Genomic DNA, 14,991 nt, shown 5'->3' with positions numbered 1-14,991 from the left:
CACTGCGACCAATCAGGACCATGCATTACACAATTCCGCTAATTAGAGGAAAAAAAATGGGTATGTTTTGTAAAACCATTCTGTTAAGTTATAAACAATAATTGTTTCTTCATAACATGTTTCCTTCCAATTGATGCAGCCCACTGATCACCATGATTTCTGTCCACTCATATTAACTTACATGGTTTCTTCATCTATATCATTTTCTTCTGTGATGCTGGTGGCAGAAGAACTGGCAGAAGAACAGCTGCCCTCTAAATGGTTCACTTCATCCTCCCCAGCTAAATCCACATCCAGGTCTCCATCAGACAAATCCTGCTGCTAATGAAGAAATATTTATTAAATGGAGACTGGATAATTCGTGCATCCAATGCAAACATCTACATCTGTAAGAACTGTAAATATAGATTATAGTGGCAAAGCAGTACTGACAAATTCCACCAGCACGGATGTGAAGGGAAATGCAAAAGAAAAAGCAAAATAGCGTTGAAATAGCAATAAATCTTGTCATAATACAAAATAATAATCTAATTAAGTGACAATTTAGTGACTACAACATCCCCTTTTTTTATAACAGATTCCAAATATTCCTTATGTATTACTACTAAGTACTAAGCCAATTACTAAACTACATTTTTCCCCTCACATATTTTGTTTTCGAGTCTCTCTTTGTATCAGTACTGTGTAGGTATTAGAGACTGTCTGTAAATAGGAAGACATGTTTTATAAACCCAGGTCCCCGCTTAGATTTCATATCTGTAGTCCTTGCACACAATTATGAAAGCGCTCATAAAGCTATAGGCTTCTGAATATATGTCCTGAACTTCTCCTGCTTCATATACAGATAACTGCCAAATCTGAAAGTAGCAATCAAATCTGACAGTAGTAATCGTGACACTATCTTACAGGAGAAACACCAAGTTAAGAGATCATACTCCTGTAAATCATCCAGTGTGATTTACCTTAGTTGTTACGGCCACCTCTCTTTTACCTGAATGGTAAATGCATAACAGCAATGATAATTGTGGTTTTCAGACATAAAACGCTAAAGCATTTGCGAACTAAATGTCCCCAAGACTTCCAGCAGATATGGGAGGTGGCAACAGCAATTTTGGGTATTTCCCTGGCATCTAAAATCAGCTTGCCAAAACCCCAGGTTATATGTCCAGATCAAAATAAAGTTGTGGACTTACAACCCCATGAAGTCAGATCCAAGGACACTTTACCCTTCAAAAGATTGTTTCTTTAAATGATCAAGTGAGGAAAGGCATAAAATAAATAGCTGTTTGTTTCTTATACTAATGGTTTTTTTTCTTGTCCATGCTGGATACTGGTCTACTCTCCATTCCAGTTGTACACACCAAAATACTCATTTGTTGCACACCCTGGCCTACAGTACTCTAATTTTTCAGAAAATGTAACATCAAACAAATGTCACCTGAAATGAGAACTTTTAATGCTACACACAAGGTAGAAGTAACAACATAAAAATACAATATGTAGTCAATCATTTACTAGAAAAAACTACCAGTTTATTATTTATAGTAAAACCAATTGATTTCGGGAAATGATGTGCCAAGTAGTACTTAATGACTTACGTTAAATACACTGAGGCTTTTGTCTTCATCTTCCTCAGCCTCTCTTGGAGTAGGTAAGGAAGATATACGCTCTAAATTAACATCTGTCTTTTTGGATCTAGATTCTGGACTTTCATCATTTTGAGGACTGAGATGTGTGTCTGGAGGAGACATACCCCGTGATTTTTGGTTCCGGGAGAGCTCAATTGCAAGTCTCTAAGTCACAAAAGGAAAATTTAAATATTAGGTGGTAAAAAAAAAAAATTAAAAAAAACACACAGTGGCATTGATAGCAAATATCTAAACATAAAAAAGGGACTTAACCTCCAGGACTCATCAATGAGTGAAAAATAGCAAATCCAAATGGTTTAAAAAGGCAATATTTATTCACAACCATGCCCCAAATGTTGATTAAAAACAAATATTGACAAAGCAGCGGATGGCGGCGAAACGGTCGTCGAGGCTGGTGCGGCACTGTTGGGAGAAGGGGCCCCTCTCTAATATCTTTTGCTTACAGGCACTTTAAGCATGGCTGTGAAATTCATCTATTCTCCTTGAATCGGTAGATATGGAACACGGACGATAATCTCATCTCATTTGCTCACTTCAAATCCGCACAGCGGTGAAAACTGCAGAAGTACGGTCTGTATACTTATTTGTGTTATGTGGGAGTGGAGAGGACATTGATCGCGATTGCTAAATCGCTAAGGAAGTCGCTGGACTTTTACACCTGGACTCCAAACACTATTTACTACTATCTCCAATATACAGACCCCATTGCGGATCTATAATAATATATCTCACTTTGTGCCACCTACTCACATCCTGGAGTTGTGTTCTTTGAGAGAGACTTAGCGCTTATGGCATTGGGATAATCCTGCAACATTACAATACTTTGGGCAGTGCCCACATTCCAAGCTCCGCTGCATATAATATCACTTACCATCCCAGCACATTGCTTAATCAGCTGTGTGACAGCTAATTACTGGACACAACTAGTGGCATAGATGTGTGCCTAATTACTCAAACGCAATCATCTTTACAGACCATGGGGTCTGTCCCACAGCTGTAGCTATCACGCATACCATTTGTTCTTCCTACCCGCTTTACATAAAGCGGGTGGTGGGGTCAAATGACCTAAAAGAGGGATCCCTCCTCCCACATGCTGCACCTTGTTTTTATATTTGTTTTTAATCAACATTTGGGGCATGGTTGTGAATAAATATTGCCTTTTTAAACCGTTTGGATATGCTATTTTTCACTCATTGATAGAGTCCTGGAGGTTAAGTCCCTTTTTTATGTTTAGATACTCAACTTAGTTACTTGTGGACACTCCTTGGATCTGTATCCTTGATTACCATTATAATTATCTACTGTCTGGCTTGTTTATTCTTAAAGTGAAATTGATAGCAAATAGCTGCTAATAATTGCAAAAGCAATGCATCCTTATCCTCCCACATACCTTTAAAGCTTATTCTGCATCATAAAAATCTTACAAAAGACTGCATATTTTGTACAGCCACCGCCCACATTACAATATCCATGTTAAATGAGGATACCCCTCCCCATGCAAAGATAAAGAACCCAGTTTTGATCAACCTGTCTGCTGAAGTAGAACAGTTATAATAAAGTGAACACAAAAAGAGCTAAATAGTAACAGATCAATAATTTAAATGGTAATGGTGAAGTACCTTAAACCTAGAAAAATAAAAAAGTGAAACCAAGATCCCAAGAAACAAGAAAACTCACAGAAAACTGAATAAAATCACAAGTATATTTAATACTTTAGCCTCTGTCAAGATATGAAGAGACACAGTGACAACATTTCACATACTTATTAAAGGAACACACAAATATATTTACATCTGGTATTATTACTGTATAATAATGAAATATGTAGAAGACTACTCCTGCTTACTTCCTTTAGGTTGTTTATTTGCTGGATGTAGCTAGTTTGAGCTGCTTCCAGCTGGGAAATGTACCAGTGCTGGTCCCGACACTTCTGAAAAAATGTTGGTGAGCGAACCTGAAATCTGCAAAATGAAAACAAAGCCTGGCAGACACCATTTACTGCATTTAAAATGTGCACGGAATTAATATTTATTTAAATGTACTTTGTTTCTTTTTTCGTTTTTGAGCTTAACGCTTAAAAAATTTTTAAAACCATAAAGTCATTTGCAAACACTTGTTCTGTATATCTTTGTTTTGTCTTTACTTTAAATGCATTAAGGAAAAGCTCTTTCGTATGCCCAAGACTTAAAGGGATACTGTCATGGGAAAAAAACATTTTTTCAAAATGAATCATTTAATAGTGCTGCTCCAGCAGAATGCTGCACTGAAATCCATTTCTCAAAAGAGCAAACAGATTTTTTTTATATTCAATTTTGAAATCTGACATGGGGCTAGACATTTTGTCAAATTCCCAGCTGCCCCAAGTCATGTGACTTGTGCTCTGATAAACTTCAATCACACTTTACTGCTGTACTGCAAGTTGGAGTGATATCATCCCCCTCCCCTTTTCCCCCTAGCAGCCCTAACACAAGATAACAGCTGCCTGGTAGATCTAAGAACAGCCCTCAATAGTAAAAACCCATGTCCCACTGAGACACATTCAGTTACACTGAGAAGGAAAAACAGCAGCCTGCCAGAAAGAATTTCTCTCCTAAAGTGCAGTCACAAGTCACATGACTGGGGGCAGCTGGGAAATTGACAAAATGTCTAGCCCCATGTCAGATTTCAAAATTGAATACAAAAAAATCTGTTTGCTCTTTTGAGAAATGGATTTCAGTGCAGAATTCTACTGGAGCAGCACTATTAACTGATTCATTTAGAAACATTTTTTTTTTCCCATGACAGTATCCCTTTAATTTACAATGCAGAGCATTGCCTACATGCACAAGAAATACAGAGGTTTGACTCCATTGAGGTACAAATCAACACTTTGGCACGCACTCCACAGGACTCCAGGTAACGGTAAAAAGGATTTTTCTTTATTACACAAACAAATATCCACCTAACGCGTTTCGTATGTTACCACACGTAATCATAGGCATTAATGACAATTACAATCACATGGTTTTAAAAAGCATTGGAAGCTTGCGTCACTTGGGACGTACTTCCTCCTTAAAAACTTCTTTAACTCTTTCAAAGCTATTGGTTGTGTTCTAAAGTTTTAATTTTCAAAAAAAGATTCTTACAAGTTATTTCCTATTCAGTCTATAATCATTTATGTTTTTCTCAACTTCACCAACATTATGTCATGTCGTTTAATATATCTCTTACAAATTTTCTCTTTAAAAGTAAGTTTGTTTCAATCAATTTATTTACTTTGTTTCAATTGCTGATCTTTCACTTTGCTATCTTATGTAGCTTTAGAATTATAAATTCCAGACCTGTTTGGTGATTTCGAAACTTTTATTAGGGCGGAGGGTTATTAATTTCGCTTTCTTTTATGTCTTTTTTTATTTTTTTAAATTTTTTTTTAAATTATATGTATTTACGTATGGCAGCTTACATCCCATCTTACGTTTAACCCCTTGGGTTCTCGTGTATCCAATAGAAAAATCCATTTCACTTCTAATTCTAGAAGTTTTTTCTGTTTGTTTCCCCCTCTACTTCGATTTCTTACTCTGTCTATTCCCTGAATCCGTAAGTAGGCAACGTTTCCTTGATTACATTGGGAAAAATGTCTAGATACTGTGGTGGCACTGCTTTCTGCCCCTATCTGACTTATATGTTCTCGCATTCTATTTTTTAAGGGGCGAGTGGTGCATCCTACATACTGAATGCCACAATGTGTACATGTTAACAGATACACCACATGGCTTGTATTACAGTTAATAAAACAGTTGATGTTATATTCTTTTTGCGATATTGTGCTTACAAATATTTTCGACTTATGCATTTGTACACATGTAATACATCTTGATGCTCCGCAGCAGTACGTACCCTTCGCTTCTAGCCAATTCCTACTATTTTCTTTTCTTTTAAATTCGCTTGGGGATAGCATTTGTCCCAGTGTTGGTGCTTTTCTACTTACAAACTTATACCCTTGTGTTAGTACCTCTCTCAGTTTGCTATCATTAAAAAGCATTGGTATGTGTTTATTGATAATCTGCTTTATTTGGGTAAATTGCCTACTATATGAGGTAATAAATAGTGGTTTTTCCATTTTGTGATGTTTGTTAAAATTTCTCGTTTTTAGCAGGTCCTCTCTAGTTTTTGAAATAGCTATTTTAAATGCTTTTTCTAGTTCTTGCATTCGATAGCCCCTTTGTAGAAATTGATCTCTTAAGTTACAGGCTTTTCTTAAAAATTCTGCTTCTGTGCTACAGTTTCTCTTAAGCCTACAAAATTGTCCTATTGGTACCCCTCGAAATACATGTCTCGGGTGACATGAGTCTGCATGCAATAACGAATTTCCTGCACATTTTTTGCGATATACTGTGGTTTGTATCTCACAATTTTCATGGGACAATTCTAAGTCCAAAAACTGTATATTTGTGCTATTAAATGTGCCTGTTAATTTTAAATTTAAATCATTATCATTTAGTGTTTCCAGATATTTTAAATATGATTTCCCATCCCCTTTCCATACAAAAATCAAATCATCTATATAGCGTTTATAGATCATAATTGCACCCGTGTCCTCTATGTTACCTTCATATATGTGTTTCTCTTCCCACCAACCCATATAGAGGTTGGCGTATGTGGGCGCGAATTTCGCACCCATTGAGGTCCCACATATTTGAAGGTAATGTGTTTGGTCAAATTTAAAAAAATTGTGTTTTAATAAAAATTCAATTGCTTCTAGGATAAACTCTTTAGTATCCGTGTCATAATTACTGTATCTTTCTAAGTGGTATCGAATTGCATGCAGACCTTTTTCATGGGGTATGCAGGAGTAAAGACTTGTTACATCTGCAGTTGCCCAAATATAATCTGATTTCCATTGAAAGTTTTCAAAGATCTGTAGAACCTGCTTTGTATCCCTTAAGTACGAAGTAAGTCTTTTCACCAAAGGTTGTAAATACAAATCAATTAACTCCGAAAGTTTTTCGTTTAATGAGTTAATCCCTGATACTATAGGTCTCCCTTTGGGCGGAAATGTTCCTTTATGGACTTTGGGGAGATGATAGAATATTGGTAGTATTGGGTTATCTGGTACTAGCAGGGATTTAATATCTTGCCCAAATATTGCTAAATTATGGCCCTTTTCTACAATCCTTACCAATTCTTTTTTAAAAAGCATTGTAGGATCTCCCTTCAGTACCTGGTAAGATGTGTTGTCACTTAGTTGCCGTTCAGCCTCTTTTAAATAATCCACTGTATTTAGTACTACTACTAATCCCCCTTTGTCCGCTTTTTTAATTGTTATAGTTTCATCTTTTTTTAGAGATTGTAATGCCTTGAGTTCTATATTATTTAAATTCGATGTCTTTATATTTTTAGTGTTATTAACTTCATTTGATAATTTCGTGAGTTCTAGTTCAACTACTTCCTGAAATGTTTCAACTGCACTCCCTCTGAAGTGTACTGGGTAAAATTCTGATTTCTTTTTTAGTTTTTCCAAATCTTGTTTGTTTATACCCTTTCTAATGATTGGATGTCCTTCTGTTTCGTTCGCTAGGGACTCTAGGTGTGATATGGTTACCTCTTCCCTAAAACTCCATATAACATTTTGTACATTATCATCTTTCTCCACTACCAAAGTCTCGGGAGATGCAACTTCTGCTGCTGTGTCTTTTTCTTTTTCTAAAAAGAAAGTCCATAAAGGAACATTTCCGCCCAAAGGGAGACCTATAGTATCAGGGATTAACTCAGGGATTAACTCATTAAACGAAAAACTTTCGGAGTTAATTGATTTGTATTTACAACCTTTGGTGAAAAGACTTACTTCGTACTTAAGGGATACAAAGCAGGTTCTACAGATCTTTGAAAACTTTCAATGGAAATCAGATTATATTTGGGCAACTGCAGATGTAACAAGTCTTTACTCCTGCATACCCCATGAAAAAGGTCTGCATGCAATTCGATACCACTTAGAAAGATACAGTAATTATGACACGGATACTAAAGAGTTTATCCTAGAAGCAATTGAATTTTTATTAAAACACAATTTTTTTAAATTTGACCAAACACATTACCTTCAAATATGTGGGACCTCAATGGGTGCGAAATTCGCGCCCACATACGCCAACCTCTATATGGGTTGGTGGGAAGAGAAACACATATATGAAGGTAACATAGAGGACACGGGTGCAATTATGATCTATAAACGCTATATAGATGATTTGATTTTTGTATGGAAAGGGGATGGGAAATCATATTTAAAATATCTGGAAACACTAAATGATAATGATTTAAATTTAAAATTAACAGGCACATTTAATAGCACAAATATACAGTTTTTGGACTTAGAATTGTCCCATGAAAATTGTGAGATACAAACCACAGTATATCGCAAAAAATGTGCAGGAAATTCGTTATTGCATGCAGACTCATGTCACCCGAGACATGTATTTCGAGGGGTACCAATAGGACAATTTTGTAGGCTTAAGAGAAACTGTAGCACAGAAGCAGAATTTTTAAGAAAAGCCTGTAACTTAAGAGATCAATTTCTACAAAGGGGCTATCGAATGCAAGAACTAGAAAAGCATTTAAAATAGCTATTTCAAAAACTAGAGAGGACCTGCTAAAAACGAGAAATTTTAACAAACATCACAAAATGGAAAAACCACTATTTATTACCTCATATAGTAGGCAATTTACCCAAATAAAGCAGATTATCAATAAACACATACCAATGCTTTTTAATGATAGCAAACTGAGAGAGGTACTAACACAAGGGTATAAGTTTGTAAGTAGAAAAGCACCAACACTGGGACAAATGCTATCCCCAAGCGAATTTAAAAGAAAAGAAAATAGTAGGAATTGGCTAGAAGCGAAGGGTACGTACTGCTGCGGAGCATCAAGATGTATTACATGTGTACAAATGCATAAGTCGAAAATATTTGTAAGCACAATATCGCAAAAAGAATATAACATCAACTGTTTTATTAACTGTAATACAAGCCATGTGGTGTATCTGTTAACATGTACACATTGTGGCATTCAGTATGTAGGATGCACCACTCGCCCCTTAAAAAATAGAATGCGAGAACATATAAGTCAGATAGGGGCAGAAAGCAGTGCCACCACAGTATCTAGACATTTTTCCCAATGTAATCAAGGAAACGTTGCCTACTTACGGATTCAGGGAATAGACAGAGTAAGAAATCGAAGTAGAGGGGGAAACAAACAGAAAAAACTTCTAGAACTAGAAGTGAAATGGATTTTTCTATTGGATACACGAGAACCCAAGGGGTTAAACGTAAGATGGGATGTAAGCTGCCATACGTAAATACATATAATTTAAAAAAAATTTAAAAAAATAAAAAATAAAAAAAGACATAAAAGAAAGCGAAATTAATAACCCTCCGCCCTAATAAAAGTTTCGAAATCACCAAACAGGTCTGGAATTTATAATTCTAAAGCTACATAAGATAGCAAAGTGAAAGATCAGCAATTGAAACAAAGTAAATAAATTGATTGAAACAAACTTACTTTTAAAGAGAAAATTTGTAAGAGATATATTAAACGACATGACATAATGTTGGTGAAGTTGAGAAAAACATAAATGATTATAGACTGAATAGGAAATAACTTGTAAGAATCTTTTTTTGAAAATTAAAACTTTAGAACACAACCAATAGCTTTGAAAGAGTTAAAGAAGTTTTTAAGGAGGAAGTACGTCCCAAGTGACGCAAGCTTCCAATGCTTTTTAAAACCATGTGATTGTAATTGTCATTAATGCCTATGATTACGTGTGGTAACATACGAAACGCGTTAGGTGGATATTTGTTTGTGTAATAAAGAAAAATCCTTTTTACCGTTACCTGGAGTCCTGTGGAGTGCGTGCCAAAGTGTTGATTTGTACCTTGATGTCTCCCCTATGCTGAGGGTTCGGGGCGCAGCACCCGGACCACTGAACAGGAGCGGTGAGTGACCCACAAGTTTACTTTATTGGGATATTTAAAGCGGAGGGCTCGGGGCATATGCACCCGAGCCAATTTCAAACAGCGGTGAGCAAAATTGGATTAAATGTATTAGCAGACCGCGAAGTAGAAGAACGTTCCAATATTTAATTTTAATGATACGGCGGGTGGTTAGAGCGCTCCAGTCCCTAACTGTGTAAAAGTTTGACTCCATTGCACTAGATACAAAAGCAATATTATAAAAGGCTATGTGCAGTGCCAATCCAGTCTTGAGGCAAAGTGAGAACCGTATCTCCGGTGACACTCCTGTAAGCTGAATTTCTTTTTTAGACAAATTCTGCTCTGTTAATGCATGGTTAGTTCACAGAGTGCAATTTTGTTCTCTTTGTACAGGTATGGGACCTGTTATCCAGAATGCTCCAGACCTGGGGTTTTCCGCATCAAAGGATCTTTCCATAATTTTGATTTTCATACCTTAAGTCTAATAGAAAATCATTTAAACATTAAATAAACCCAGTAGGCCAATAAGGATTAATTATATCTTAGTTGGGAGTACAAGGTACGGTTTTATCATTACAGAGAAGAAGGAAATACTTTTTAAAAATGTGGATTATTTGGATAAAATGAAGTCTATGGGAGAGGGCCTTTGCATTATTCAGAACTTTCTGGTTAATGGGTTTCTGGATAACGGATCCCAAACCTGTACTAGCAAAGTGGGCCGCCACTGGCCACCAGCAGAAATAGTAAGATGACACTAAAATATATAGTACCAGTTACCTTAGAATGACGGTATCATTTGTTCTGTTCAGATAGCCCTCATTAGCAAGCAAGTCTAGCCGGAAAAAACGGTTGTAACCCCAGCACTCGCCAACCTCAAAATCAGAGGCAAATTCTCGAATTATATTCTTGGCAGGGTCATTAGAAGACTGGTGGACCATTTCCACACGATATTCATACCTTAAAAATGGGAATAAATCTTCACTCGGGCACAAGTTTCAAATGTACAGGCATTATCTTTAAAAGCATGCACTGTTCTCTGACAAAATAATAATAATAAATAAAAAAAAAACTAATTACAGTTTCTGATGTTTTAGGGCTTATGAGAACTTAAAGAACTGTTTTAAAGACAAAGAATCTTGTCACTAGTCAAGACAAGTAGCAAACACTGAAAAGGAAGCGGACTTTGACTGAAAAACACGGAAGTTGTGACAGGCAGTAAACTTTTTCTGTACTTGCCAGCAAGCAAACCTTTGAGTGAGATTTAATTTTAAAACGGTTTATCCAGTACGGCAGGTATCCAAGCTGTAAACCATACATTCTGAACTACAGGTAAGAATATCTCATATTAAATGGAGTGGTACATACCATAACTAATAGTACAAAATCTATAAAAGGGGGGGAAAATTGCAGATAGGATTAAAATGCTTGCCCATAAACTGAGGCAGCATTGAGACCAGTGAAAGGACATTTCAAGTATATCATCATAAACATTCTTAAAAGTCTAGGCGAACCGAGCAATATGTGGTACATTGCACCACAGCCAATATGTGCACTGCTGTATTTAACAATGGTTAATGAATGATCAAGGCTAAACTTTCTCAGCGTCAAGTAGCTCACGGAACATGACATTCAACTGAAAGACGGTTTAAGCAAGTTGATTCCATAACAGGCTTAAGTTCCCGTTTCTTGAGGTAGGAAGGAAAGTCCAACAACTAACTGACACACACAGTTGCAGCAAAAATGGTGATAACATAGAGGATATAGCAGATAACTACTTTGCACAGACAGCAGTAGAAATCCTAGATTTGTATACATACTGTTTGCTAGGAACTTACTTTGAGGTTTCGGGAAGACCAGCAGAAAGCTCTAAGAAAACAGACAGGTAGTAGCCTCGCACCACTCCATTCCCATCCTTCAAATTAAGAACATTAAATATATTACTTTTACACTGCAGGATTTAAAAAGGTAGCTTCACTTCCACATAATAGCTTAAATGTAAGTTCATGTTTATTCATTTTTGGCATATATTGACAGCATTTGGGTAGATGACACACATCACTGGAGAAGGCCAAATGCTAGGGTGCGGCTCATATTACTAAATGGCTTATGGCATAAATGCTCATGGGGATCAAAACCAAAGCGGAAATGTTTTCTGATGTGCTATAGGGAAAGGGCTTATCAGCAGAACAAACATAGGTATAACCATACAATCCTTCTTTTACAAACTCAGGCACCAAAGGATGTGTTGAAGCCTATGCAATATATTATAAATACAAAAAATGGATAGCAGAACCCAGAGTCCAAACTATACAGTATATATAGTGGAATATTGCAATGCAATAGGAGTCGATAACTTACCGGATAGACCTTTAATCTCCAGCAAAGACCAGAAACTTGCAGAGGTGGGCTATAAACTGGGTCAGCTCGTTGGCGTAAAGTGCTGAGAAAGTTGTTTTTAAAAAGTTGATTAGCATGGTTTATAATCTGGTGCAAGGGAATTATACAACCTTGTTTACAAAAAAATGGGACACTATGTAAAATATAAAGAGCACGCAATGATTTGCAAATTATTTAAACCCTATATTAAATTGAAAGTGCAAAGACATTATATCAAATGTTGAAACTGAGAAGTTATATAGTATATGCTACCAAAGTCATAAGTAATATCTCCTTGTATAACATCAATGCTAAAAATGACCAGCAAAATCTACTGTTCAACTGAAGTGTGGAGGTATGAAACTTTGAATATCAGACATGATATTTATGCTTGTCCAAAGCCATGTTATACTAGTCAGTGGACATCAAAATGAACTGTATTGTTCTGCTGACAAAGCATCTATCATCAGACATTTCTTATCAATGGCAATGGCATATTTTCTCCCTCTCATGCACACCGGTAGTCACATATTCCTAAATAATATTAAACTAAAATGAGACTACATTTATTTTATTTAGTATGATATATGCATTTTGAATTAACCAACATTTACTGACAGATATACAGGAAGTCCCCAGGTTAAAACACATCCGACTTACATACAACTCTTTCAAACAGAGGCTATTACAGCAATATACTGTGGTTTGCTTGGCCTTTATTAGCATTTAGCTTTAATAAACCACTGCCCAAACCCCATCTGGTGTGTGGCCTACTGTGGAGCACAGAAAGGTAAAAATAAAAACTATGTTAAAACAAGCTCTAAGTTGCATTTAATAGGTAACTGTACCTGTTCCAACTTACATACAAATTCAACCTAAGAAAAAACCTGCAGACCATATCTAGTGTTTAACCTGGGTAATGCCTGTAGTGTCTTAATTAATAAGGGTCACTTGTTTCTTGATTTTAAGACCCAACAGACAGAGGCAATGTTTTAAGTTTCTGACCTATAGTCCATTATTTATTTAAGATTTAATGTTTGTATTGATCTGACCTAGACTGCAAGTTAATCATTAGCAGAATCCCCCCCCCCGCCCCAAAACACAGCTTTTATAGGTAGTGTATAATGTAAACTTCTATTGTAATTTCCATACATATCCATAAATTATCAAAAAACAGAGGGGAGCAGTTCAAAACCACCAAAAGCTAGGTATTTGTCTGACCCCCAAAACATTAAATATTATTCAATACACTAGAAGTTGGGTTGGTAAATGCTAAATGAGAAAAAAAAATCTAAATCCAAGGCAAAAATTATTATATGGATAGATTTGACTAGGATGGTGATGGGAAAAATAAATCTTACCTAAAGTTTTCCAGGACAAAAGTAGCTGAATCGTAGGCAGGAACAAGTTCACTATCAAGAGAAAAAGCATATTTTAAAAACCAAATCCATACAAAACAAAATAAGAGTGGAAAGATATAGATTTAAAAACCAAGTAAAAGCCCAGATCATATATATTATTTTTATGTGGCCCTTGTGTAATAAATTTATGCAAGTACAGCTATTCAACTAAATATATTGCCTATGTTCTCCTTAGCTTCAAACCTTTTAGATTGGTTTGGTCTCACCATGTAAATGCATGGACCAGCTCACACTGGCAAACTGCAACACAGCTCTCAGGCACTCTACACAATAATTGACCCCTAATTGAAAAAGGTAAAGCAGCCTTATACAAACTATAATATATTGGCAAAAATATCTGGGTCTTTACCACTCCTCCAAAAGAAAAAAATGTTTTTAACAAAAAGGCTGTATGTAGATGATTTCACCAACTTCCAACAATATTGCTTTTCACCTGCCTTCCTAACATCATGAAGTATTTAGTATTCAATTAAAGTATGTTTTCATTTATTGGAGCTGTTGCTTAGAAACAGTGAGAACAACCTAGAAATCAGACAAAAGCAGCAAGGTTAATTAGAATATTCACTAGAGCCTCAAGCGAAGACTGCATGCCTCATTTCACAGGGTCTCTACAGGGAAAGCTTATGTTAGGGGTCGCAGAGGACACATTCTAACAACCACAAAGGCTATTTGGGGCATCCTAGTGAACCGGTAATGCTAAATACAAATGTGTGTGTTGATGCCTTTCAATGAATACTTGTAGAGCCTATAATAATTATAGCTGTCTGCATTTTCCATCATATTCATATCACTTTCTTTGCTATTCTTGATTTGTATTTTACAGTTACCTTTTAACCCTAATCACTGAGATCTGCTTTCAACTCTATAAAATTAATTTTACCAATGAGCAGCAAAGGAGGACAGACTCCTTCAGTAATCAACTTTTAAATCGTAAACAGTTTCAAACTTAGTCTTGCATCTTTTCCAAAACACTATACCATATCTTTTTTGTTCTACAGGTATATCTGGTTCTGCCATGGTTAGTGGTTAAGAGATCATCCAAGACCCCTAGGATACACGCCTGTGGTGTTAGCAACTTAAGAAAGTCTAATTCATCTGCTAAGAGGTTCATAACTTCAGTCCAGAACTTGGTCACCAGGGCATGTGTAGGAAGTTTGCCCCTTGTGCCACACACCTGTGACATCTTGCGCCAGGATTGCATCCCATGGATCTTAAAGGAAAACTATACCCCCCAAACAATGTAGGTCTCTATAAAAAGATATTGCATAAAACAGCTCATATGTAAAACCGTGCTTCATGTAAATAAACCATTTTCATAATAATATACTTTTCTAGTAGTATGTGCCATTGGGTAATCATAAATAGAAAATTGCCATTTTAAAAAATAAGGGCCGCCCCCTGGGATCGTAGGATTAATTGTACTCACAAACATACCATAAATGTTAGGTCACATGAGCCAATTAACAGACAGTTGTGTCTTTTGCTTCCACACTTCTTCCTGTTACAGTTAGGGGCCGATTCACTAAGGGTCGAATATCGAGGGTTAATTAACCCTCGATATTCGACTAGGAACTAAAATCC

General features: G+C 36.1%; 1 protein-coding gene across 3 annotated transcripts in view; it reads right to left on the bottom strand.

The window, feature by feature from the left end:
* Positions 1-14,991, bottom strand: part of trim37.L (tripartite motif containing 37 L homeolog) — a 49,639-nt gene that overhangs the window by 17,440 nt on the left and 17,208 nt on the right. For 2 of the 3 annotated variants that reach the window (XR_005965462.1, XM_018246898.2), the window contains exons 10-16: positions 13,351-13,401; positions 11,972-12,053; positions 11,449-11,525; positions 10,391-10,570; positions 3,496-3,610; positions 1,599-1,793; positions 182-321 (exon numbers count right to left, since the gene is read on the bottom strand). Coding sequence is in view for 2 of the 3 variants with exons in the window: in XM_018246898.2 (XP_018102387.1) it covers positions 182-321; positions 1,599-1,793; positions 3,496-3,610; positions 10,391-10,570; positions 11,449-11,525; positions 11,972-12,053; positions 13,351-13,401 (840 nt within the window). In the remaining variant the exon portion in view is untranslated. The remainder of the gene's footprint in view (positions 1-181; positions 322-1,598; positions 1,794-3,495; positions 3,611-10,390; positions 10,571-11,448; positions 11,526-11,971; positions 12,054-13,350; positions 13,402-14,991) is intronic. The other variant, XM_018246900.2, reaches the window with a different exon arrangement.

This window comes from Xenopus laevis, chromosome 2L (assembly GCF_017654675.1).
Source record: "Xenopus laevis strain J_2021 chromosome 2L, Xenopus_laevis_v10.1, whole genome shotgun sequence".
NCBI classification, from domain to species: Eukaryota; Metazoa; Chordata; class Amphibia; order Anura; family Pipidae; genus Xenopus; species Xenopus laevis.
Note: the sequence above shows the minus strand (reverse complement) of the source record. Positions and strands in the feature narration are given on the sequence as shown.